This window comes from Dendropsophus ebraccatus, chromosome 7 (genome assembly GCF_027789765.1).
Source record: "Dendropsophus ebraccatus isolate aDenEbr1 chromosome 7, aDenEbr1.pat, whole genome shotgun sequence".
NCBI lineage: Eukaryota > Metazoa > Chordata > Amphibia > Anura > Hylidae > Dendropsophus > Dendropsophus ebraccatus.
Window position 1 is genome coordinate 111,305,722 of NC_091460.1, and position 26,585 is coordinate 111,332,306.

A 26,585-nucleotide genomic window follows, 5' to 3' on the forward strand; every position below is an offset into this window, starting at 1 on the left:
AATACAGAACATTTCATAGATGGGTGTATATGGGGACCTTGAGTACTAATACAGAACACACCATATAGTGGGGGATACTAGTTCAGAAACGTGCATTGACAGAAGGTTTCCAGTACAGTCATGTATGCATTCTAAAGTCCCAGCCCATACCATACACTATTAAAACCTTATTAGAGATGAGCGAACCAGGTTCGGGTTGGAGTCGATCCGAACCCGAACGTTTGGTATTTGATTAGCGGGGGCTGCTGAACTTGGATAAAGCTCTAAGGTTGTCTGGAAAACATGGATACAGCCAATGACTATATCCATGTTTTCCACATAGCCTTAGGGCTTTATCCAACTTCAGCAGCCACCGCTAATCAAATGCCGAAAGTTCGGGTTCGGATCGACTCGAGCATGCTCAAGGTTCGCTCATCTCTAAGCCTTATCTCTTCAGAATAGCATACAGTTTACAATAACCCTGCTCTGCTCAGGGTGCCACTTTAACAAAACATGATAGGGCAGTTAAAGGGGTATTCGGCTCAAACATAACTTTTGTTTCTGTCCATGGTCAAACTAACAATTCTTTCAAAACTCACTATCTATTCAGTCTCCTTCCCTAAGTTCTGAGCTGCTGCTTTCTGCTGAAGACACAAAAAACTGTGTTTTAACTGTTCTCCCCATGCCCCTCCCCCTTTCCAAGACAGCTGATGTAAACAAGTCCGTGCAGCAGGCTTTATCTGCAACTTTGTAGCTTCTTAGTGTTAATCTGAGGTCAAGTTGCTGATGAACTGTGCTTAATCTATCATTACAAAGTTGCTACAAAATGGCAGATAGAAACTTGTTTACATCAGCCATCTCAGGAGGAGGAGATGGAGAGAAAAGCTCACACACAGATTTTTGTGTCTGCAGCACAAAACACCAGTTTTATTTATGCTCTATGGAGCCATCAAAGAAAGCAGAGTACAGCACTCAGCTCTTAACTGAAGCTCCATTGAGAATGAATGGAGCTGCGAGTCACATGCTGACCCCCCCCCAAGAGCTCCTAGTTATGCCCTATCCTGTGCATCTGGGGTGCCGCCCCTCTCCTTGCCTCACGTGGTAGAATAAAACTACTTTTTCTCCTCACTAAAGCTTCTGCTGCCACCACGGGTGGTAGGTACCATGAGCTGCACATAGCTCTATACTATGATTCTGGGCACCATATCAGCACAATCGTCCTGACTGGTTCCCTTTAAGTGGTAATCCCTTGTATATTCCTCTTTATTAACCAGAGCAATGAGTGCTGCCTAAAACAATTGCCACTGCCCTGGCTAGACAACTGCTAAGTTTCCATCTAGATACAGTATTGCACCTTTTAGTCCTTCAGGGCCAGCAAGCCCTAAAGAGCAGCGATTCCAGGTCACTTTGCCAATAACTGGATTTATTGAACATTAGTGAGAGTTCAGCGTTTCTAGGTCTTACGCTTTGCATTACCACATGTTAAGCACATGATCTAGACAATGTATAGAGCCAAAAGAGGCTACATCAGAAAACAAGTGTATAATGGCCTTTATGAAAAGGAAAGTTCAGTGCGACAGGTAGGCACATCTGCGCCAGGCGCAGCTCCACTTGTGTGCGTTCTCTTCTAAACTTCTAGGAACCATGTACATTTCTGCAATTTGAATAATTTACCATCAATATCTTTTAAAGGGGCATATATCAGGCTGTATATTTAGGATTTGGTGTAAATGAGGCACAGAAGGAAGGATTCTCCAAGTGTAAGGCCCTGATCAAACCTCCGTGGCCGTTTTTACAGTCAGGAAACACTGATCAGGAAGCTTCAAGAAATCATCAGTGTTTCTTAAATGTAAAAAACAGAGGAAGAAAAAACACAAACATACTTGCCTGCTGCAGGCTACAGTAGCGACCTTTTCTGGCTTCTCCCTCAGTCTTCCAGCTTTGCAAGCGCATGAGTGATGTAACTCGGGTGCCACAACACTCGGGGGAGAGCGGCCTCTAGTAGTATAATGCTGCCTCCGGCCAGAAGAGTGATTGAGAGGTTCGGGAGCAAATGGCTCCCGACACGGTCAAAAATAGAGACATATTTAACTGTATGCGCTTCTGAATGAGAGCGCAGACAGTTAAAGGGCCAGGGTCAGCACCCAGCAGCTCTGTCCCTGGCTGCCAAGCAAAACATCTGGAATTCCAGACAGTTTCTGGATGTGCATCTGGAACCTGTCCAATATTCCGGATGCACTCATAGGGGTCTATGGGGCATCTGTCCCCTGAGTCTGGGCAATTATAAGACATTTTCTAGGCCTATTTTCTGGCATCGACACCCATCAAGAAAAATCTCTGAAACATGTCCATGCCCCATACCCTATGGGTCAGGAAATCAATCCAGATTTCCTGATAAAAAATCTGGATAGATTTCCCTGAAGTGTAAAAACAAGTTCAGGACTGTACAACACATCTCAGTACATGATCAACTGAAGGCCTCTCAAGCTTAAAGGGGTTATCCAGCGCTACTAAAACATGGGCACTTTCTTCCAGAGACAGCCCCACTCTTGTCTCCAGCTTGGGCGGGGTTTTGCTGCTCAGTTCCATTGAAGTGAATGAAGCTAAATTGCAAACAGCACCTGAACCGGAGACAAGAGTCGTCCTGTCTCTGAAAGAAAGTGGCCATGTTTTTGTAGCACTGGATAACTGGATATTTACAGAGCTGCAGACCCAGACAGATAGGTGCTAGGGAGATAAAACATGATGCCCATTTGCAGAGTTATAAAACTGCATTTTTCCTTGGAGTCTGAAGTGATAGAGAAGTCATTCAGAACCCTAGCATGCACACCTCACACTCAAGTGACTGAAACAAATAGCATTAACAGAAGAAAAGCAAATACCTTCAAACAATCAATCCCAACCATCCGCTTATATTTGCATGGACAACACACCTGGGTGATTCCCAAACCAAACATGGTGACTGTGTACTGGTGTGTAGATTCATTCCCGACTCAGAACCATAAAACCTCATTTACTCACAAAGTCCTTATATCTGTTTTCTGTAGTCAAAAGATTTTTTTTCACCCTGTCCCAGTTTTGGCAAAAGAAAAACCACATTCAAAACTGTCCTGTAGCTTCTGAGCAGTGTGCTGGAGCAGAACACTCAGTAAACAATGATCCAGCACACAACAGCAAGTAACAGTCATTGATTGGCCAAAACAACGTCCTGGAATAATCACACAGAGCTGGTCTGCAGGTCCTGCAATTAGGAATTATTTGTGAAAAACAAGTATAAAAAGAGTGTATAGTTACGGTTATTGCTTCTATGTGTGATAAAAGTGGTTACTATTTTGAATTTACTCAGGTTCCCTTTGAGGGTACAAACCCACTTGACGTATTTGCTGCGTGAATCAGTCTTAAAAATAAGCAGGCAAAACGCAGGTTGGCTTTATACAATTGTTCTGCGTTAAAATACACAATTGCGTATTTTTGAAGCGTGAAGCTTGTTGTTAGCAAAGCATCAGTTGTTAACAACCTGTGCGAAAAACGCATGTAGCTTCACGCTTCAAAAATACGCAATTGCGTATTTTAACGCAGAACAATTGTATAAAGCCAACCTGCGTTTTGCCTGCTTATTTTTAAGACTGATTCACGCAGCAAATACATCAAGTGGGTTTGTACCCTCACAGTAACCACTTAGTGTGACTACAGGGCCTTTTACACAGGCCGTTCATCAACTAGGGGTGTTGCTAGAAATGCTACTTCTTATCACCTGAGGAAAACGCAGAAACCTCAGCTGATCGCATCTTTTGTGCAAGCCCTAAAGGGGTTGTCCAGCGAAAATCTTTTTCTTTCATATCAACTGATATCAGAAAGTTATATAGATTTGTAATTTACTTCTATTAAAAAAATCTCAAGTTTTCCCATATTAGCTGCTGTATGTCATGCAGGAATAGTTTTATTTTCAGTCTGACCCAGTGCTCCTTCCTGACATCTCTGGCCGTGACAGGAACTGTCCATAGCAGGAGAGGTTTTCTATGGGAATTCATAGAAAACCGAGACAAAGTTCCTGTCTTGGCCAGAGATGTCAGCAGAGAGCACTGTGTCAGACTGAAAATAGGACATTTCCTGCATGACATACAGCAGCTAATAAGTATGGGAAGACTTTTTTTAACAGAAGTAAATTACAAATCTATATAACTTTCTGATATCAGTTGATTTGAAAGAAAAAGATTTTCGCAGGACAACCCCTTTAGAACGTATTGTTATCGGCCACACATCTTCCTGTGTAAACAGACTATATGCGGCTGATGGCAAAGGGTAACTGACAGCATAATTATACATACATCTGTACTGTCAGTCTCCAGATCATACAAGCAGTGTATACATTCCTAGTGTTGTGCGATCCGGAATCCTGCTCTCCAGCAGCTGTATCTTCAGGCTGCCGCCTACTCTGGCTGTCAATTATTCTGGAGGAGACAGTGGCCTGAAGACACAGCAGCTGCCAGGAGCTGGATGCCAGATCACACAGCAATGCAGAAATATCTGTGTTGTCTGTTGTAATGGCTGCATGAATTATACAAGGATAATTTGCACAGCCCAGATGCTGAATTATTTGTGCTGTGTAAAGGCACTGCAAATAGCGGCCAGGAATCTTTTGGTCTATATGAACCCTAAAGTAAGAGATTTGGATAAAGGACAAATATGTCTATAAATCACTCTCCCCTATCCTTTCGTTGGAGAAGTCTCCACTAGGAAACGGCCTACTGCAGCTATAGTGTAATGAATTATTTGGTACCGTAGCATGCTGTCAGTACTTGTATTCAGAATTGCTGTGTAAAAAAAAAATTGCTATAATAAAACAGTTACAGACATATCCAATTCATTCTGTTTCAGATGAGATACTATAAAACACAGGGTTGTGTATGAGCTCCTTTGCAATCACGGCTGGACCTAGATGCCAACATTTTTTTTTTTTAGCAAGACAACTGTATTCCAATCTCATCCGCCATGAGCTATAGGCATGCAATATTTACTCGGTGGGAAAATACTCCAGATTCCACTCAGAAGTGAATATTCAGTGTATACAGACACAAGCCTCCATGCCAGGCCACCCCAGGCTACAGCTGAGCCAGCTCTGTCGCTCTCCAATAAGCCGAATTACAATCAGCATGAAATATAAAGCTATAGTAAAACGTTGCACAGCTATTACCGCATGTCCTGAAATAACACTAAACATGTATATACCTAAACCAAAAACAGATCTCAAGGGCCGATTAACCTAAAGCACAAACATTTTCCTAAAAATGAATGCCAAAAACATCCTAATAAAAAGCCCAGCAGAGAAAAGCTTGAAGTCTGCTTTATATGACTGAATGCAATTCTCTACTTCTTGGGTTTGGAAAAGATAAGGAATGCCTTAGCGCAACTGAAGTCACCAGGTGACAATGGAGCCCACAGACATTCAGGGTTTAACATTTTTAGCTGCAGCAGTTCATTACTAACCAAAAAAAAGTTATTGGACAGTCAACATGCCAGGGTGCCCTAGTTCAAATGTTACATAACCTTAAAGAGGTTAAATCAACCAGTGTCAAAAAGTTATACAAATTTGTAAAATGTAAAAATCTCCAGTCTTCCAGTACTTATCAGCTACTGTATGTCCTGCAGGAAGTGGTTTATTCTTTCCAGTCTGACACAGCGCTCTCTGCTGTCACCTCTGTCAGTGTCAGGCATTGTCCAAAGCAGTAGTAAATCCTTATAGAAAACATCTCCAGCCCTGGACAGTTCCTCATATGATCAGTGGCGGTCTTTGGCACCAAGCACCCCAAGCGGTCGCTTGGGGCCCCCAACATCCAGGGGGGCCCCCATGCCCCGCTCTTGTGCTCAAGACCGCTGGACAGGGCAGCTGCCCCGCTCGCTGCTGCCATCTGAACTGTAACTATGAGCAGTCGTAATGAGCGCTCATAGTTACATGCAGCAGCACTGACAGGGCGGGAGACATTGTCTCCCTTCCTGTCAGTCACTCTTGTGGCCGCAGGAAGGGTTTTCCCTGCGGTCACAAGTGGCAGCTTTGTCCTTGTGGTGCTGGAGCTCCAGTGACATCCCTGGAGCATCGGCGCCAGGACAAGGGGAGTGCAGCCTCTTGTGATCGCAGGGAAAACCCTTCCTGCGGCCACAAGAGTGAAGAGAAGAGGAGACGCCCGGACCCAGGTGAGTATAAGTGTTTGTTTTATTGTGTTATATACTATATGGGAGGGGGAGCACACAGGGGTCTGTTAAACTGGAGGAGCGCACATTGGGGGTCTATATAAATGGGAGAGCACACAGGGGGGCTATAGACTACTGGGGCTTCACAGGGGTCTATATACTACTGGGGGCAGCACACAGGGGGTCTATATACTACTTGGGGCAGCAGAATGGGGTGTATATACAACTCGGAGAGCACACAGGAGGTCTATATCCAAGTGGGGGAGCACACAGAGGGGCTATATACTACTGGGGGAGCACACAGGGGTCTATATACTACTGATGGGGCACACAGGGGGTCTACATACTACTGGGGGAACATACAGGGGGTCTATATACTACTTGTGAGGCACACAGGTGGTCTATATATAACTGGGGGAGCACACAGAGGTCTGTATACTATTGGGGCAGCACACAAGGAGTCTATATAATACTGGTGGGGCACACAGGGGGTCTATATACTACTGGGGGAACCACACAGGGGGTTTATATACTACTGGAGGAGCACACAGGGGTCTATATCCAAGGGGGGGAGCACACAGGAGGTCTATATCCAAAAGGGGGAGCACACAGGGGGGCTAAATACCCCTGAGGGAGCACACAGGGGGCCTATATACTTGTGGGGGAGCACACAGGGGGTATATACAACTGGGGGCAGCACACAGGGGGTCTATATACAACTGGGGCAGCACACAGGAGGTCTATATACTTCTGGGGAAGCACACAGGGGGCTATATATAACTGGGGGAACACACAGGGGTCTATATACTACTGGGGAAGCAAACAAGGGGTATATACTACTGGGGGCAGGACACAAGGGGTATATACTATTGGGGGCAGCACACAAGGAGTATATATTACTGGCGGTAGCGCACAAGGGGTATATACTACTGGAGGCAACACACAGCGGTCTATTGTTTTGGAACGCGTGTCGAGGGGGGGGGGCCCAGACATAACTTTGCTTGGGGCCCCAGAAATGCCAAGACCGCCCCTGCATATGATGAATGGGAAACTCAACTTCAGTCTTTTAGAGAAACTACATTTCACTTTATTTGGTGATGCTAGATTTCACAACTAGAAATGAGCACAACCGGAGCATGCTCGAGTTCCAATGTTCGGCATTTGAATACTGGTGGTTGAAGACGTTGGATGCAGCCGTAGGGAGTTCAAGAAAACATGGATACAGCAATAGGCCATTAGCTCCCTAAGGCTGCATCCAACTTCTTGAGCCACCAGTATTCAAGTGTTGACCGATCGAACTCGAGCATGCTCCAGGTGCACTCATCTCTACACACAACCATTTGTTTAGACCCCATTACTACAGATTCAACCTGATGGACCATTTTCCTCCTCTTCTCCCCTCCTACCACTTCTCTTCCTTTGTATCACTATTTTCTCTACTGTACCAGAGCTTTGGGGCTTGGTTTTCTTCAGCTCATGTCAGCAACGGACTATTGCAATTTGCTATTGCAATGGACATCTATTCTTCCCAATCAGAGACCGGTTATCAACCCCTTTAAATATCTGACTGAGCTGTAATGTTTTCTAAATAGTCCTTTTCAAAAATTTAATAAAAACATACACTTTAAAGGGGCATTCTGCCCAAAGTAACTTTTCATATGTTAAGAGAGCAAGATAATGTTCCAGCTCACCCAGCTAGTGCACGACCATGAAAATCTTCAAGTATCTTCAAAAACAAGGCAGGAAGGTCAGCACGTCCAATAAAAACTTCATCTTTATTCCAAATTTATTAAAAGTTTTCCAGGCAAATACAAAAAGTACAAAAATACCCACAAACATCTAACGTGTTTCTGGCTGTAAGCCCTTACTCGTAGATCTATGAATAAGGGCTTACAGCCAGAAACGCGTTCGATATTTGTGTTTTTTTTTTTTACTTTTTGTATCTGCCTGGAAAACTTTTAATAAATTTGGAATAAAGATAAAGGGGGAGATTTATCAAATATGGTGTAAAGTGAAACTGGCTCAGTTGCCCCTAGCAACCAATCAGATTCCACCTTTCATTCCTCACAGACTCTTTGGAAAATGCAAACAATATAAATTCTTACCTTTCTGTGCTCCCTCTGTGTCCTTGTACTGCATGTTCGGGTTCCTGGTTGAGTGATCCCATCTCCACTTTCAAGACTTACTCATCTAGCGGTGACAGCCTGTTCAGCTGATCGCTGACTGAGACAGGACAGCGCCATAGCCAATCATTGGGTAACAGCCCGCTCAGCTCCCGACAAGTCCATCTCGGAAGTGGAGGCGAGATTGCTCTGTGGGGGACCGATGATGATGTAGGAGGACACCAGGGGAGTAAGGAAAGGTAAGAATAGGCTGCTAGTCACGTTTTTCCCAGGGGGAGCAACATATTAAAATGTTACTTTGGTTGGAATACCCCTTTAATATACACTTTCAAGTTAGATTGAACATCACAATCTAAAAGCACAGCTCAGCTAACAGGAGAGGGACGTCCTCCTAGTGAGTAAAAACCTATTTCCCCTAAAGGCAGTGGTGTATGTATAAACACAAATTCTATATACTCTTATAAAGTCAGAGCTAGATCTAAATAAGGATCTATACAGAGTTTTAAAACGATATGTAACAGTAGTTGCCAAACACTACAAAGTAATAAAAGACTGCAAAAATCTAGAAAAATATAGAGAAACCACTCGGGGATCGAAAAGTTTGGAAAATTCACTTTTTTTGCCAGTAAAATATTTCTACTGAGCAGTGAAGAAAATGTAATTTCCCCAATGATCCAAGTATCTTGCTCTACTTTCAACTTTCCATTTCTGAAACACCAAAAGACAAATCTACAAGATGCATGGTATCATAGTAAAAGGCACACATTACAGTATAGTGTAAAAAAACAAAAAACAAACAATCTTCATTGGTTCATGTGATCTAAATATTTCTGTATACCTGTACCTGTTCTGTATACCTGTAACTATTTTAAGAGGAGTACATATGACTTTTCCATATGTCCTGACTTACAACTAGGGAAGCTGGAGCTATAGGTTGTCCCAAAGTATTCAGATTTATTTTGGTGAACACAAAGTTATTGCTCTGGTGGAAAGTACAAACATGGGTATATGTGATGTATAGGCTGTAGTATAATATAACCTATTAAAAAGGCTGCTGTCAGGAGTGATATGTTAGGCCATAGCTTCATAGAAAAGAGACATGTAGATACTAATTCACAAGCAATATGCTAATCATACAAGAGTCAGGATCGTACGGCCAGAGAGATCAGGCAGCGAAGACAACAGTGAGCTCTATATCTAAGACCCCAAAGCTGTCCCTGCTTATTTTGCCGCCCCAACGCTAGCTACTGTCTCTCCCTATGCACAGAGACAAACCAAGACAAACACAATAAGGAATTTTCAGGCAGATCTAGGTCAAAACCGGATATAGGAAATACAGAACCAAGTCAGCAGGAAAATGGGAAGTCATAGAAAGGTAATCCAGAGGTTAGATCAAAATAGCAAAACAGGTAAAATGCCAGCCAAATCTAAATAGACTGATAGCAAGCACTGAAAGAAGGGTCAGAGGTATTCTTCTGTGATGTCAGAGTCCCAGTCCAGAGCGTGATTGGACCAGTCCTCTGACATCCAGACCACACAGAACACAGGCTAGTAGTAAGAAGTGAGAATGGTTAAAGGTGCGTTTACACGAAACGATAATTGGCCCGATCGTACGATTAACGATGTCCGAGTACCGTTACTTTGTTTTCATAACGATCAGTGTTTAGACGGTACATTATATCGTACGGAAAATCGTTTTGCGATTGTTTTGCAATCGCTTAAGCCTATCTCACACATTGGTTAAATCGGCGAACAACTGTTTACACGGAACGATCTGCAAATTTTTTGTGAACGACGATTTGAGAACATGTCGAAAGATCAAAATAATCGATTTCTCGTTCGTCGTTTGATCGTTCACTGCGTTTACACGTCCGATCGTTCGAATTCGATTGTTATCGCGCAAATTTGCACGATAATAGTTACGTGTAAACGCACCTTAAGGAATCTGTCAATCACAACTAGCTTAGCCGTCTGCAGCCCAGAACAACGTCAGACAGGTGTGGTGGAATCTAATTAAGGCTATGTGGACACTATGGAATATGCGCAGAAATTACATGTTCTTTGGGTGGATGGCAGAATTCATTGGTGAATATCATTAAGTCTGGATCTGGATCTCCACACAACTAAAAAAAACTTTTAGTGGTTGATAAGGCTTTCACCTGCAAAACTATTATTTTAATCTCCAACAAAATATGGTATATGTAACAATATCAGTGTTAAAGGGGAGCTCCAGTGATCTCATCTCTTCAAATAAAAAGTACAAAAAGCATAAAGATACACTCACAGATGCCCCACCGATTGTTTGATTCTTTCTCGTTTGCCCAAGCTGCTCCTAGGCCTAGATTCAAACTTTTACAATTCATCCCAGTTTTACATCATGGCACCCTGCCTGGAAACTACATCTCCCAGCATTCATTGCACCTGGGAACCAACTGCTGGGTTCCTGTCCCTGTTTTGTAGTATCTGCCCATTACTGTCTCCATCTGCTTCTGCTTTGCACAGTTAACAGTCTGTCTATCCATCTTCATAGACAAACAACAGTGCCTCCTTTCCCCTACACTACTCAGGAGAGACCATTTTCCCTGCCTTTGGCCATGTGATCACTGTGTGATGTCAGTAGTGGGCAGTTTTACAGCTTGCCTGGCAGCAGAACAGACAGAGATCATGTGACCTCTGTATCAGAAGGGAGGGGGGAGGACAGAGGAGTGGAGACAGAATGGACCAGAAAGTGAGCATTTGCAGCAGCTTCAGGGTGTGAGTCAGGATGTGCTGCAGACATACAGACCTGTTCATTACACACAAGCTTAGACTATAGCTAGGAATTGAACAGGGTTACATCTTTCTTATTTGGAGTTCCCCTTTAAGCAGAACCCATAAAGTACAAATGGCCTTATATTTGTGTTTTTTCTCGCAGACCAACAAATACCAGTTCACTGTAAATTTCACATTCCTTCCCCATGAAAAATTGACAGGAACTGATGTGAATAAGCTCCACAGCTAGACATAGGAGATACACAGTGATACACTTATTCACCATGTTGATAGCTGGTCTAACATAAAGGTCATTTCCTCTCTAGGCGTGCTTACCAAACTATGCCTAACTAAGTATGTTTCCTTAGGAGGAGCTGACAATGGCCATTTTCTTGTTAGTATTAATAAAAGTAAATATATACACATTCATTACCATACACTGACAAGAGACACATGTGCAACCTCTGTCCAGATGAGATGACAAACCATACATATCACATTCAGGAAAAGCTGGCTAAAAGGGAATGAATTGCCTGGATTTGTTTTTACTGGTCAGTACCAGATACTGGAACATGTTCCATTTTCATTTTTTTCTTATATCTATTATATTATTATGGGGGCTGCCATCTTGCTAAAGCTGTTTTTAACAGCATTTGGTGACATGCTTTATGGCAAGCCTTATAGACATAGACACAATGAATATCTCCTGAGCAGCGGCTATAGTGTATATCTCTGACATTATTTAATTTCCATCAGGGGATTCGAACCAGAGGTCTCTAGACAGGTGAGTTAGGGTCCTATTCCACGGGCCGAGGAGGGCCCGATCAACGATGTAAACAAGCGGCGATCTGCTAGATTGCCACTCGTTTACTGGGCCTATTCCACGGCCCGATGATCGTTGAGTGAGGGCAGCAAGGACATCATAACCGATGTCCTTGCAGCATCATACATTACCTGTCAGGTCTTCTCGGTGCTGTCTTCATCCCCGGGTCCCGAGCGCTCTATCTTCAGAATGGCCGGCCAAACTCAGCCAATCACAGGCCGCGGCGGTCCCGGCCTGTGATTGGCTGAGCGCTCCGTCAGCTGACTGGCCATTCTGAAGATAGAGCGCGCAGGACCCGGGGATAAAGACAGCGCAGAGAAGACCTGACAGGTAATTTATAATGCTGCAACCTGTTAAATTGTCGGTCGCCACCGCGCACCGCTATTCAACCGTAGCGATACGCGGTGGGGGAACGATGATTATAGGTCTGGCCCTAAATGAACGATCAGCCGATGACACGATCGGCTGATCGTTCTCTCTATTTCACCAAACGATAATTGGCCGAATCGGGCCAAATGGGGCCGATCCGGCCGATTATCGTTACTGTGGAATAGGGCCCTTACCCCTAGACCACAGCTCCAACACATTAGGGAGGAGAGATTCTTTCAGAGATAACCTGTCTACAGAGGACTGATCTGCAATCAGCTGACAGCTGAGCGAGCAGGAGGCCGGGCAGCATTGTTTATTCATGTAGAGGATGCATGACAAGTGTGGCACGAACAACAGCTCTCTGACAGTAGGAGACATAAGATTGTACATAATCCGCTGCACGGAAAATAACCAAAAAGGCACCATGCTCACTGGGGGACTGCCAGCTACAGCACACTGTAAGAACCTTAGATAGTGCCCGGGAGCTGACGGATTCCCTTTAAAAAGGAAATACAGGGAATTTTTTTTTTCTTTTAAACCAACTGGTATCAGAAAGTTATATAGATTTGTAATTATTTTCTCAAGTCTTCCAGTAGTTCTCAGCTGCTGTATGTCCTGCAGAAAGTGGTGTATTCTTTACAGTCTGACACAGTGCTCTCTGCTGCCACCTCTGTCCGTGACAGGAACTGTCCAAAGCAGTACCGGTTTTCTATGGGGATCTGCTCCTGCTCTGGACAGTTCCTGACATGGACAGAAGGGGCAGCAGAAAGCACAGTGTCAGACTGGGAAAAGATTTTGCCAGTGTACCCCTTTAATTGAAACCTTCCCAAGACAAGAATCTTAAAATCAATAACCTGCACTTTCAGTCAGTTCTAGACTGCTCTCACTACACAAACAAACCACAGCCCCAATTCATAACAGTGGAGATATTACCATATCCCTATTAATCCAACCAGAGATAGAAGGACAAGCTAAACACCTGCCAGTCTGGGAACTATCTGTATATCACTGAGTTCATACAAGAGTTCACTAGCAAATCATAGACAGCAAGTTCCTTCCTTCCTTGTTCCACAGGGTCACCCCTGTATTATACAGAACGAGGCAGACATTGTAATCACGTGTTTATGGGGTACCCTGCAATTGTTTATATATGTATATTATACGCGCCCCTTGACAATAACAGACAAAATTTGTTGCTGCAGGACCTGCCAAGTAGAAAACATTTATACAAAGCAGATTTCTATGCCATAGTACTACAAACTATATCCCCAATACTCAATCATTATTACACCATGCCATAATCACTACCACAAAACTATCCGGAGTGACGCTCCCTCTTCATTCAGGTCAACAAGGGACATAGAAAATGTGCATGTAAGTGCCCTGTGTCACATGCAGCAATATGAGCCTTCCCTATGAATGTATGTGTCTAGTGACTGAAGTCACAGTCTCGTCCAGGCCAAGCCTCATAAATGTTTTACTGTAATATAACAGATGTTATAAACTTAAAAGTTTAGGCTAATTGCTTCAGTGGCCTGATGTTTTTTGGGGAAAAGCACTTACTGGAGTAGTCTTAAAGTGCCAGTTCACAGTACCTTAGATAGTTGTCATGATGTGTATGTATATATATATATATATATATATATATATATATATATACACACATACATACAGTGGTGCCTTGGATTACGAGCATAGTTGGTTCCGGGGCCGTGCTTGTAATCCAAATCTACTTTTAAACCAAAGCAAATTTTCCCATAAGAAATCATTGACATGCAGACAATTGGTTTCAACCCCCAAAATAATGATTTATTATTCTGAATAACATGTAAAACAGAAACAAACATTCAGAAACAGCAGAATATGTGATATTATAAGTTACTGTACAGGAATGGAGAGGATGGGAAACACAAAGGCGGACAGAGACTGCAGGGAGCATGAAGGAATGAGCAGGACATATGTGCGCACAGTATAGCAGCACTCTCTGTCTGGGGAGAGAGGGGTTACAGCTATGGAGAGATTACCTCCACAGTCCTGTCCCCTGATGTGAGCCCCAGCCTGAAGTGGTTCTCCCATGATTTGGAAGGTGAGGGAGACTTCCCGGGTCAGAGTACAGTGCTGTAGACCACGTTATACAGACCATGCCTCTCTCTCCCTCCCCCTTCCACCCAGTACAGAGAGCTCTTAAACCAAAGCATGTCTTTAGTATCTATATTATGCACATAGCTCAGCATTTGCACTTTTTTTTCAGCAGAATATATATATATTATATATATATACACACACACACACAAACACACAAACACATATACACCTCTACCAGCCATACCACTGTTTGTATGCTTGTAGAGCAGAGCGGTGTAGGAAACCTAGACAATGAGCCATCAAAGAAAAGGGAAGGAGAAAAAGAGGAGGAGAAGGAGACAAATTTGCTAAATAATATATGTAAATAAGTATTAACCATGATGAAACCTTCAAGTATAATTAGTTGAGATGAGAATACCCCTTTAAGAATGTGTTATATAGTGCCACCTAATGGCAAAATGTGGTTAAGTGGTCAGAGTGAGATGAATATGCACAAATATTTACATAAAAGATCAAGGCGATCGGTCGCCTGGAGGAAAAGTAAAGATCTAAAAGGGTAATCTGAGAGGCATCAACTCATGTGGAACCTCCCGTTCCCCATCCTCCATCCGTCCTCATTCCCATTCGGCTTCTTATCAGAAGGATTCCACTCCAGTCACTCATTTGCATCTCTTTGAAATCTGATTTGACTAATTAGTGGGCGATTAAGGACCAGAGCAATTAGGCTTCTTGGTGTAAAACTAACTGTCAGGGAAGAAACAAGAGGGACGTGTGACAGGGAGAAGAGAGGGTAATGAATTATAACAATGTACTATATGGTCATGTGCTAGTTTGCAGATTTCCATACTGGAAGCATAAGATATCTACAGTAGTAGCCCAGAAGAAATTATTCTTCTACAGTTCACAGGATGAGGCTGCCAGCAGACACCTCAATAGGAAAACTGTATACAAAGCTTGTGTCAAAAAGAAAATTGCCTTGTTGCTATATCAACCGATCCACTAAGATTTTCTAAAGTACATTGGAAAAAAATAAGTAAGGATTATGGGTAAGAAGGCCTGTTTTTTGGTTAGGTGAACAAATGTGTGGCATCTCCCAAATTACATAGATAAAAAGGGATTGGCTAAATTAACATCCAACCTACTGAATCCTCCACCTATCAGACTGTTTGGATGTGGTAATACAGACATTATCAGAAAGTTATATAGATTTGTAATTTACATCTATATAAAAATCTTTCAGTACTCTCCTGCAGGATGTTGTGTATTCTTCCCAGTCTGACACAGTGCTCTCTGCTGCCACCTCTGTCTGTGACAGGAACTGAAGCAAATCCCCATAGAAGAACCCTCATACTTTGGACAGTTCCTGTCACGGACAGAGATGGCAGCAGAGAGCACTGTGTCAGACTGAAATTACACCACATCCTGCACAACATACAGCAGCTAATAGGCCTGCCCCTAGTGCTTCATGCCGGCCTGGTGCTTGGAAATAAACCGGCGCTGTGTACAGGAACTCGGCAGCGGTTTAAAAATAAAATTAAAAAAAAAAAAAAAAAAAAAGGACTGCAGCAACAGCATTCCTTTGTCGGCACCGGTCTATTCATGTGAAAAAAACACACATAGGGGAAGATTCTACTTTTCTTTTCTCACAGACTCTTTGGAAAATAAAAGGTGGAATCTGACTGGTTGCTAGGGGCAACTGAGCCAGTTTTACTTTAGACCATGTTTGATAAATCTCCCCCATAGTGATCTACCTAGTGGTACATTCCCTTAGGGTCCTATTCCATGGGCCGAGCAGGGACCAATCAACGATGTAAAGGAGCAGCTATTCCACGACCCGACAATTGTTACCGATGTCGTTGCAGCATACATTACCTAGCAGGGCTTCTACTCCGCTCAGTCTTCCTCCCCGGGTCCCGTGGCGCAGGATCAACTCTGGAAGTGGCCTGACTGAGCTGTCAGACAGCTCAGCCAATCACTAGCCGCGGCAGTCCCGGCCAGTGATTGGCTGAGTGGTCTGACAGCTCAGTCACTGAAGCTGATGCTGCGCCATGGGACCCGGAGAGGAAGACGGAGCGGAGGAGAAGCCCTACTAGGTAATGTATGCTGCTTCTCAAATCGTCGGTCGCCCGCCGCGCATGGCTATTCCATGAAGCGATGCGCGGTGGGTGACCAATGATTTTTAGGTTTGGGTCTAAATAAACGATCATCAGCTGATCGGTTTCTATTCCACCGAGTGATAATCGGCCGATTATCGCTCCATGGAATAGGCCCCTTAGAGGGAGCATTCATAAGCCAATGCAATATATAATCCGGAATCAATGAAAGATGTGTCTGCTGGAACTGATAGGGGATTTTCAATGCATACATGTGACAGGAGAATATTCAGCATACTTCATGTATAATCATCACGTATTGAAAAGTTCTGAATGAGCTGAATAGCAGTCCTAATACATGTCCACGTCAATCAGGTTCTCTTTGGACGTGCCTTACAAACAGCTTCTATTTTAAGGAGGCCAGGCTTAGCGTTTGCTTTCAGATTTCTTTGTAGGGCATTCCTTTCTATTCCTGGGCATTTAAAACATATAAAAGCAGGACAGGCCAGCGCTTTATCCGAGAAGACGAGACTAGTACTGCACACATACAGCCTGACAGATTTATCATTCTCAAAGGAAGGAAGAACCAATTGGTCAGGGTGTGCCGGTGACATCAGCAATGACATCCTGGTCAAACCCTTAGCTCTCTTTTCCTGTAACTAGAAGACATTTGGTTAGTAACCAGTGAAGCAAATACTTGGCCTGTGCACATCATTCTACACCGCCATCAGAACTGCTCCACAAGTTTACACAGCCTTGCAATACTTTGCTACAGAACTTACAATCTTTAGTCCTATTGAGAGTATTCAGCACAATGTATCAGTGTCTTCTTACTTTAGCCAAAGTGCAGAAACAGAAACACAGAAAAGGAATTGCAAGGGGGCAACCAAGTAGATACTTTTAGTCTCCTGCTGATGTTTCATTGACTCCTCAATCTATTCTAGTTGGTCTATATATACTGTATGCTGTAGTATAGTATATATATACTGTAGTGCAAGGCTACTAATGCTGAGCTCCATAGCTGGTGATTGGTGCAATTTACACTGAAATGTCCTTGCTTGCTTGGTTTACACTTAAAGTTTATTGATGTTTTAAGCGGACCTATCAATGTGAGAATATAGGTGTAAATAAGTCCATGGCCAGATAGGGCTTCTATTCACCATTTGGGGGCATACCCTTTTTTTAATCCCATTATCTTTTGTTTACCCCATTTAGCCCTTGTCCAGTTATTCAATGCTTTTGTACCCACGTTCATCAACCTACCCCATTTGACTACTAGATAAATAGATTGGAATGACCTTGGCTTCTATCTTGCTGGGGAGCACCCCCTAGGCTTTTACCTTGCTGATGAGCACCCCCCTGAGCTTTTAAGCTTCATTTAAGAAAAAAGGCCTATATGTTGGCACAGGAATAGACTATGGAGATAAAGCTATACCCAGAATCCTGATGGGAAGCCGTATCTAGCCATGACATTACCTACACCTCTGTTTAGCTGTTGATGGAGTCAGTTAAAAAATGTAACCTGCTGCCATGTTCTTATAGGGCGGGGTATGTTTACTGTTAATGTGTCTTTATTGTCTTGATCCGACTCAGTGGATCATACTCGTTATTGATATGCTTCAGACCATGGGGGAAGGGGTTACTTTATTCCCTGGAAGCGGCAATAGACAGGAATATTGGTGCACTAAGAGTAAAGTACCACCCCCACTGCACCTAATGCCCTTATTAACTTATTATAAAAAAAAAATAGCAGTACCATGAAGAAAGGCATTGCAGGCCTAGGGCACAAATGCTCCAGGCCCCTCCTCTTTGACCCCAGGCTGGCAGAATAAAAGCTGTTTTAAATCCTGGACAGCCCATTTACTTTTTATTCAGGTATTTGTAGTGTGGGAGCCAACCTTAACAAATTTGTAAGGCAGTCCTAAATATAAAGTGTATGCAGAACTGACCAGGCTGTTATATCTAACTAAATAAAGCCTAAATGGCTATAAAACTATTTACATGTAGCAGCTGGAACATGTACAGTATTAGAAACAAGTTAGTAGACTTATCACCCCATGTGACATGCAACGCTCAAGATTCCCACATTAAAGTGACAAGCAATTTCTCAAAGTGACATTTACCAATACCAGCTGTGCAGTATTAGTGTGGGAATCGGCCTCTGAAGGCAAGAGATGCCAGATAACCCTTAGGCTAGGTTCACACAAACGTAATACAGATGCATTTTTGCATCCATAACACAGCCACAAGTCTTGGCCTGACCACAAGTCTGATGACCCTGACTGACAGCTGTAATACAGATGCAGAAACACATGGGTGTTATGCTCTTGAGAAACTGACCTCAGGATGGTGTTAAAGTGACTCTGTACCCACAGTCTGACCCCCCAAACCACTTGTACCTTCAGATAGCTGCTTTTAATCCAAGATCTTTCCTGGGGTCCGTTCGGCAGGGGATGCAGTTATTGTCATAAAAACAACTTTTAATCTTGCAGCGCTGTGTCTAACGGCCGGGGCTTAGGCTGGGTTCACATTGTGTTTTTGCAATCCATTAAAAAAAAAAAAAAAAAAAAAAAAACAGATGAAAAACGGATGTGTTTTGATCCGTTTTTCCATTGACTTCCATTATAAAGAAAAAAAAAAAAGGATCAAAACGGATCCGTTTTTTTTGACGGACACAAAAACATTGCTGACACTATTTTTTTTGTCCGTTAAAAAAAAACGGATCCGTTAAACGTATGCTAAAAACGCAGTGTGAACCCAGCCTTACATTTGTATATGCATTAGGCTGGCACCACCTCTCTGTCCTTCTTCCCCACCCTCATCATTAGGAATGCTCCAGGCAGATTGCTTCCTATTCCCTACCTGTGTGTATAATGAACATGGGCTGGATCGTTTATACACCTATGCAAAGCTCAAACAGCAGTAAATGTTCCTGGATCATTCCTAATGATGAGGAGGGTGGGGAGGAAGGACGGAGAGGGTGTGCCAGCCTAATGCATATACAAATGTAAGCCCCGGCCGTTAGACACAGCGCTGCCAGATTAAAAGTTGTTTTTATGACAATAACTGCATCCCCTGTTGAACGGACCCCAGGACAGATCTTGGATTAAAAGCAGCTATCCGAAGGTACAAGTGGTTTGGGGGGGACAGATTGTGGGTACAGGGTCGCTTTAAGTGCCATTTCTTTTCTTAAATAATACAGTTTATGCAGTGGCTTTCAGTTACCAAAGCCAGGTGTGGATTCAAAAAGAATGTAAAATTAAAGGAGTACTCTGATGATTTTTTCTTTCTATCAAATAAGGTGGTGTCAGAAAGTTATACATATTTATAATTTACTTCTATTTAGATCTCAAGTCTTCTAGTACTTATCAGCTGCTGTATGTCCTGCAGGAAGTGAGGTATTCTTTCCAGTCCAACACAGTGCTCTCTGCTGCCACCTCTGTCCATGACAGGAACTGTCCAAAACAGGAGATGTTTTCTATGGGGATTTGCTATTGCTCTGGACAGTTCCTGACACGGACAGAGGTGGCAGCAGAGAGCATTGTGTCAGACTGGAAATAATACACCACTTCCTGCAGGACATGCAGCAGCTGATAAGTTACTTAAAAATATTACAAATCTGTATACCTTTATGAAACCAGTTGAATTCAAAGAAAAACATTTTTTGCAAGAGTTCCCGCTGATGGATTACAGGTGAGGTCCCATGCATCAGCCAATGGCCGCACAATTTTGCCCACATTTTAGCCTTGGCCTCACCAATATACTGCCCCAGGATCCAATTCTGGCTTTGGCTCAAATGCAAGTGCAGTGGCAGTTTAAAAAGAGATGGCTGTGTATGACACCAGCCTGAGGGTAGGGCTACACATAGCTGGCAATACTGCAGATGTTTTGTGCGTAAAACCTGCCGTATTGACAGGAGCAGAGAAATGGCTGAAATTCTGCAATAAATCTGCAGTTACACAAACCCATGGGATTTATAATCTGCACCAAAATCAATCTGTGCAGGTATCTGTATGACTTGGGGTGGAATTTATGGGGCAGACCTGCTGCAAACTTTCCAGTGAGATAAATCCACAGAATTTACTACCTTCAGTTTACAGAGATGACTATCCCAAACAGACCACTTTTTCTTAATGGGGTAAACCAGTCTGGTAATGTGATGGTGTCCTCTCTGACCCCTTTAATGTTTACTCTGTTCTATTCTCTTCTACTTTTTCTAAAGAAAACATCAAGGGACAGCGATCATATATGCCTAGAGGAAGGAAATTGCTCTCATGGCTACAGCTCCCTTGACTCTCTGAGACCAACATCAAGGCAACCTTATAATAGAAGAAGGGTCAGTCCTAACAACAGCACCATGAGGGAGTGGGAGGAATAAGATTTAAAAAGTACCTGTCATTTTTTTTTTTTAATTTAACAGCAATCGGTTGTCCAATAAACTCGCTTTACGCTTTCCACCCTTACACCATTCTCATACATACGGCCCAACTGTGCTCCATGTCGATATTTTCGGTCTTTTCTCTTTAAAAAAAAAAAAGAAAAGACCAAACACAGAAACTCCCAGTCCTTTGTGTGCTCACACAAGGAAACACACCTGTCCATCATGCAGGTTGTATATCATCTGAAGGAAATTAACTTAGGCTAACTATATTAACTTTTACTTTTATTTTATCAGCTCTGCAGGAGACAATGCTCTTTGTTATGTAACAATTCAGTCAGTATAATGTCACTGTGTGGTTACATAGGTTTTGGTGCTGTGTGACAGGAGAGCTGACCATACAATGCAAGCATCCCCAGGATTCTCTTCTAGTAAATGTGGATGAGCAGCAGCTGTACACAAGCGCAGTGAAGTGAAGTCCTGCCCAGTGTTCAGGAATGGCTGTCAATCAATACCAAGCCATGTCTGTGAGTGGGCAAAGGACTGGGACTTCCTGTGTTCTTGTTTGTTTTTTTCAACAGAAAAAATGAGACCAAATATCAGCATGGAGGGAGCATAGACCACAATTTACCTGTATGTATAGCACGGATTTAAACTTAAAAAACAAACAAAAATATTGAGTATTGACCACAACCGCTGCTGATTTATTTTGTTCCTCTTTAAGGGGAAATAAGCCAGCGAAGTAGAAAGATGGCACAATTAAGCATCCAAATAATATTTTTTTATTTTATGTCATTAAATGGTTAAAAAAAAAAAAAGTAGTGAATAACTCCAGGAAAATAGTTTGAGCGTCTTTTGGTGCATCTTTTTATGCCCGTTTTTTCTTCTTTTGTATAAGGCATTCGGGGGGGGGGGGGGGGGGGGTGATCACTTCTTTGCTTCCAATTTTCAATAATGTTTACACAGGAAAAACGCACATAAAATGGGAGGATTACTCCGCACTTACATCTATAGAATTACCACCACGAGCTAAAACTCCATATGAGCGGAGTATTTTTCCATTGAATTCAAGAATGTAATATGCCTCAAAAACTGTGTGTGAACATCGCCCCTTCACGCATTGATCTCTGTTATCCTCCGGTTCAGGTTACAAGATCAATAGAAAACAATGGAAAAGTAAAAAGACACCAGAGGCAACTTCATGTGTTCATTGGCTACCTGCTCCAGAAACCTAGTAAGAGCTTTTCCTGCTTGAGTTTAGGGCTCTTTTAAGAACTAGAAAGAAATACTTTACGTTCCTGCGTTTGGACGGAGACGTTACAATATACAAATAAAGAGCATTTCTTTTCATCTGGCTTCCACCCTCTGCCCACAGAGCACAGATAGCCAGACTGTATTCAGGGAGGAAATGATAACTGTTTGTCCAAGGGCTGGATGAGGGGGGAAACTAAGAGCGGGATGGGGTGAGGCCTCTCCATCCGGCCATCGCAGCCAACAAAGAGATGCCTTCACATCTTATATTGTAACCTCTAACACCACCCCTGGCTGGAATAGTAGAAGCATGCAAGCCGGGTAACACATGGCAAATCACAAGAGCCCCTTGTTGCCCGAGCTAATCATCTTACTGGGACAAACTCCGCAGCCTGGACCAGAGGAGACGACAAGCAACCACACCCTTTTATTAGGAGGTACCAACATCTTCTATTGTCAAGTTCAAAGAGTAGAAACTTAGGGCACAACCTACACACACTGGCTGTATATATGGTTGTAGTTGCTGTATATGCATCTGTATTTGTGGTTGTAGGTGCTGTTTATGCAGTTGTGTTTGCTGTATATATTTGCTTTACATATGTAGTTGTAGTTGTATATGTGGTTGTAGTTGCTGTATATACAGTATGTGGATTTAGTTGCCGTATATATGCGGTTGTGTTTGCTGTATGTGTGGTTGTGTTTGAGATATATATATATATATATATATATATATATATATATATATATATATATATATATATATTTATTTGCTGTACATATGCAGTTGTAGTTGTTGTATATGCGGTTGTAGTTGCTGTATATACAGTATGTGGATTTAGTTGCCGTATATATGCTGTATATATATGGATGTAGTTGCTATACATGTGGATGTATTTGATATATGTATATACACATTTGCTGTACATATGTAGTTGTTGTATATGTGGTTGTAGTTGCTGTATATATGCTGTTGTGTTTGCCGTATAAATATGGATGTATTTGCTGTATATATATATGTGGATGTATTTGTTATATATTTGCTGTACATATGCAGTTGCTGTATATACAGTATGTGGATGTAGTTGCTGTATACATGTTATTGTTGCTGTTTATGCAGTTGTATTTGCTAAATGTATGTGGATGTAGTTGCTGTATATGCGGTTGTATTTGCTAAATGTATGTGGATGTAGTTGCTATATGTATGTGGATGTAGTTGCTAAATGTATGTGGATGTAGTTGCTATATGTATGTGGATGTAGTTGCTGTATATGCGGTTGTATTTGCTATATGTATGTGGATGTAGTTGCTGTATATGCGGTTGTATTTGCTATATGTATGTGGATGTAGTTGCTGTATATGCAGTTGTATTTGCTATATGTATGTGGATGTAGTTGCTGTATATGCGGTTGTATTTGCTATATGTATGTGGATGTAGTTGCTGTATATGCAGACGTATTTGCTGTATACATGGTTATTGTTGCTGTTTATGAGGTTCTATTTGCTTTTGTTTATTTCCTATCAGAGTAAACATCACACAAAGTAACAGTATGTATCCAGCCTGCAGTCCTATCCATGATTTACTACCATCAGATCCTTTTTCACAGTAAAATCACCACTAGTGGGCACTATATAGATTGCTAGCTCCTGGGCTCATCCTTTTACACATCTCAGGCAGAATTTTTCTTATTTCTCCCCCATAAGAAGCAAGAACCGCAGCACACACAAGCCAGGCTGTAATAACGGATGCAGTGCTGTGTGCACGGGCACCTAGGCTCTGCAGTCGCCCCGATCCGTTATATAATAACGCACTCCCACGCTTCCCAGACACACGATGCGCTCATGCTGCGGTTGTGGCGGCGTCCGCTGCAGGATGGAGACGACTAGACCGGATCGGGGAGGACAAAGGAGCCGCGCCGGTCACTGATGGAGACACACGAGGTCTGATACAATGAAAGGAAGATGGCATGCAAAGGAGCGCCAACTTACAGTCTGCCTGCTGCCCACTGCCACTGCCATGCTGCTGTCCTGCGGGTGCTGGAGAGAGGAGGAAGGGAGAGAGCATGCGATCCTGCCAGATGGTGGTGGTACTGCTGCTGCTGCACTACCTCAGCGAGTGCTGCTCCGCCGGAACATGGCCACCACACGGGAGGAGGAGGCTCCGCGGGCAGGGGGAGGGGAGTCACACAGGAAAGCGCTGCGCTGCGGGGACACGTTACCGGGCGCCTCCGCTATACGGGATGGCACGGCTGAGGGCTCGTGTATAGCGGCTCCCGTGTCCGGCCTTCACGCTGTATCGTTTACTATCGAGCGTTTCTGCACAGGGTCTAATATCGTCCGTGTTCTGCTCTGACCCATACAAGTCTATGGGTCGGCTGTTTTATATCGCCGACGTGTTCCGCAGCGCTGTACAGATTGGAGTCAGTGACGTCACTACCCAATGGAGATCACTATAGTTACAGCATTTACCTCAGTACATAAAGAGGGGAGATGGGATTACTAGTACAGCAGGGATCCCCAACCTGTGGCTCTCCTGCTGCTGAAAGACTAGGACTCTCTATCACCCCCATAGCCTGTAAGGATGATGGGAGTTGTGGGGTTTCCACAGCCGCCCACAATGGCCGTCTGTGACCATTCACCCTATACATATGAATCCCTCACACCAAGCAGGGAACCTGGTTAAATAAAGTTATAGTGTAAGGCTAGATTCACATGTAACGTATCCGCTGAGGATTTCTGGCTGCAAATTCGCAGGGAGATCCGCTGCGGATGCTTGCCCATTCACTTCAATGGGCCGACATACTCGCAGCGGGATTGTCATCCTGCTGTGAGTTTGTCAAACGCAGTGCCATTAACCTCCGAGGCCCAGGAACATACTGTACTGGGTGCCCCCCCAGCTTGGTTCTGAGGCTTCTGGCGGTCAGCCAATCAGTGTGCTGCCCCGCTAGGAGCCCCCAAAGCAATCCAGAGTGGGGACCTAGTACAGTATGTTCCCGAGCTACGGGGGGGGGGTTAATGGCACTGTGTTTCACATACTCACGAGTATGTCACCCCATTGAAGTGAATGGACAAGTATCCGCAGCTGATATGTTACTTGTGAATCTAGCCTTAAAGTGTCACGGTCATTATAACTTTCTGAATCAGCAGTAGATGTGATATAAAGCAAGTTTGCAATTTACATTCATTGTTTTTTTTAGTTATCGTGGAAAACACGCCACTTCCTGTTTTTTTACTTTTTTTTTTCTCAAAGAGTCAGAAAACAGGAAGTCCTGTGTATCCCAGGCCATCTGAGCGCTCACAGAGAGAAGTCAGAGTTCCTGGGTTTAGTTTGTTTTTTTCAACCAGAAAATCTGCCTTCAGGAGACTGGAGCTGGATTTCTGGTAAGTTCAGCTTTGTTTTAGAGCCTGATAACAACAAAAATATAATGAATGTAAGTTGCAAACTTTCTTTATACCACATCTACTGTTGATTTAGATTTTAAAAGTTATAACGACAGTGACACTGCATGAACCCTCTATATCATAGGTATTAGAGAGCAGCACAAACGAGTCTGTCCGAATCTGAGCGTGCATCATTTGATTACCAGTGGCTGAAGAAGTTGGATGCAGCCCTAGTAAGCATTGGAAAACATGGATAGAGCCATAGGCCTATGGTTGTATCCATGTTTTTCAGGCAGCCTTAGGGTTTCAGTCCTTGGTAATCAAATTCTCCATGCTTGGGTTTGGACAGACCTAAGAATGCTATAGGTATACATCTGCATTGGAACAAAAAACTATGTTGACATATACCGTGGGGCCTAGTTGGAGCAGACATATGAATGAAGCCTGCTAATGATTTCTAGCTCCTAACTATATATGATGCAGCAGGGCTCTATGTGCGGGAACTGTAGCATGTCATTTGGAAAGTGTTGTCGTCTGCTGAGATTCCCTCTGGGTAACACTCAGATCCAGGTCCCTCCTAAATTCAACCCCTACACCTCAAGGCCTTGGATTTCTGCAAGTTCACAACTCAAATAGGCAGGAGTATCCTCTTAGTTAAAGGAGAAGTCCAGGGGGTTGGGGATTGCCACTGCATATTTTCTCTTGCTGCCCCGGGATCTCCTCTGCTTCCAACGTCATGACCCGGCTGATGGACAGCCCACTCAGTCAGTCAGTCAGAGACTGGGGCGGGACACTGCTCCAGTCACTGATTGGCTGAGCAGGCTGTCCATCAGCCGGGTCGAGCATTTCTGGCTTACGGCGGGGGTCCTGGACCTTCTGGCAAGGCAATTTGCAGGGACGGGCAGAGGTAAGTAATTATTCCCTTTCCCCTGCCAGTTAAAAAAAAAAATAAAAATCTCCAGACTTCTACTTTAGAGACAATTGGGTCAATGGCAAATTAGAGCATGTCAGCTACATAGGCTGTAATTTCATAGTCACAAAAATGCAGATATGAAAATCACTAAAAGCAGCAACCCCAACTGCTAAAAAAAAAAAATCTCCATAAAAATAATGAGGCACTTGGCATACCATCTGCAAATAGCGTAAACCATCCCACCAACGATAAG

The 26,585-nt window shown here is 43.3% G+C and overlaps 1 protein-coding gene across 2 annotated transcripts in view; it reads right to left on the reverse strand.

Annotated features, from left to right (window-relative positions):
- The window catches only part of SEPTIN11 (septin 11), an 86,889-nt gene extending 62,461 nt beyond the window's left edge, over positions 1-24,428 (reverse strand). For both annotated transcript variants that reach the window (XM_069978171.1, XM_069978170.1), the window contains exon 1: positions 24,028-24,428. In XM_069978171.1, coding sequence (XP_069834272.1) covers positions 24,028-24,057 — 30 coding nt within the window. In that variant the 5' untranslated portion in view covers positions 24,058-24,428. The remainder of the gene's footprint in view (positions 1-24,027) is intronic.
- Positions 24,429-26,585: the final 2,157 nt, after the last annotated feature.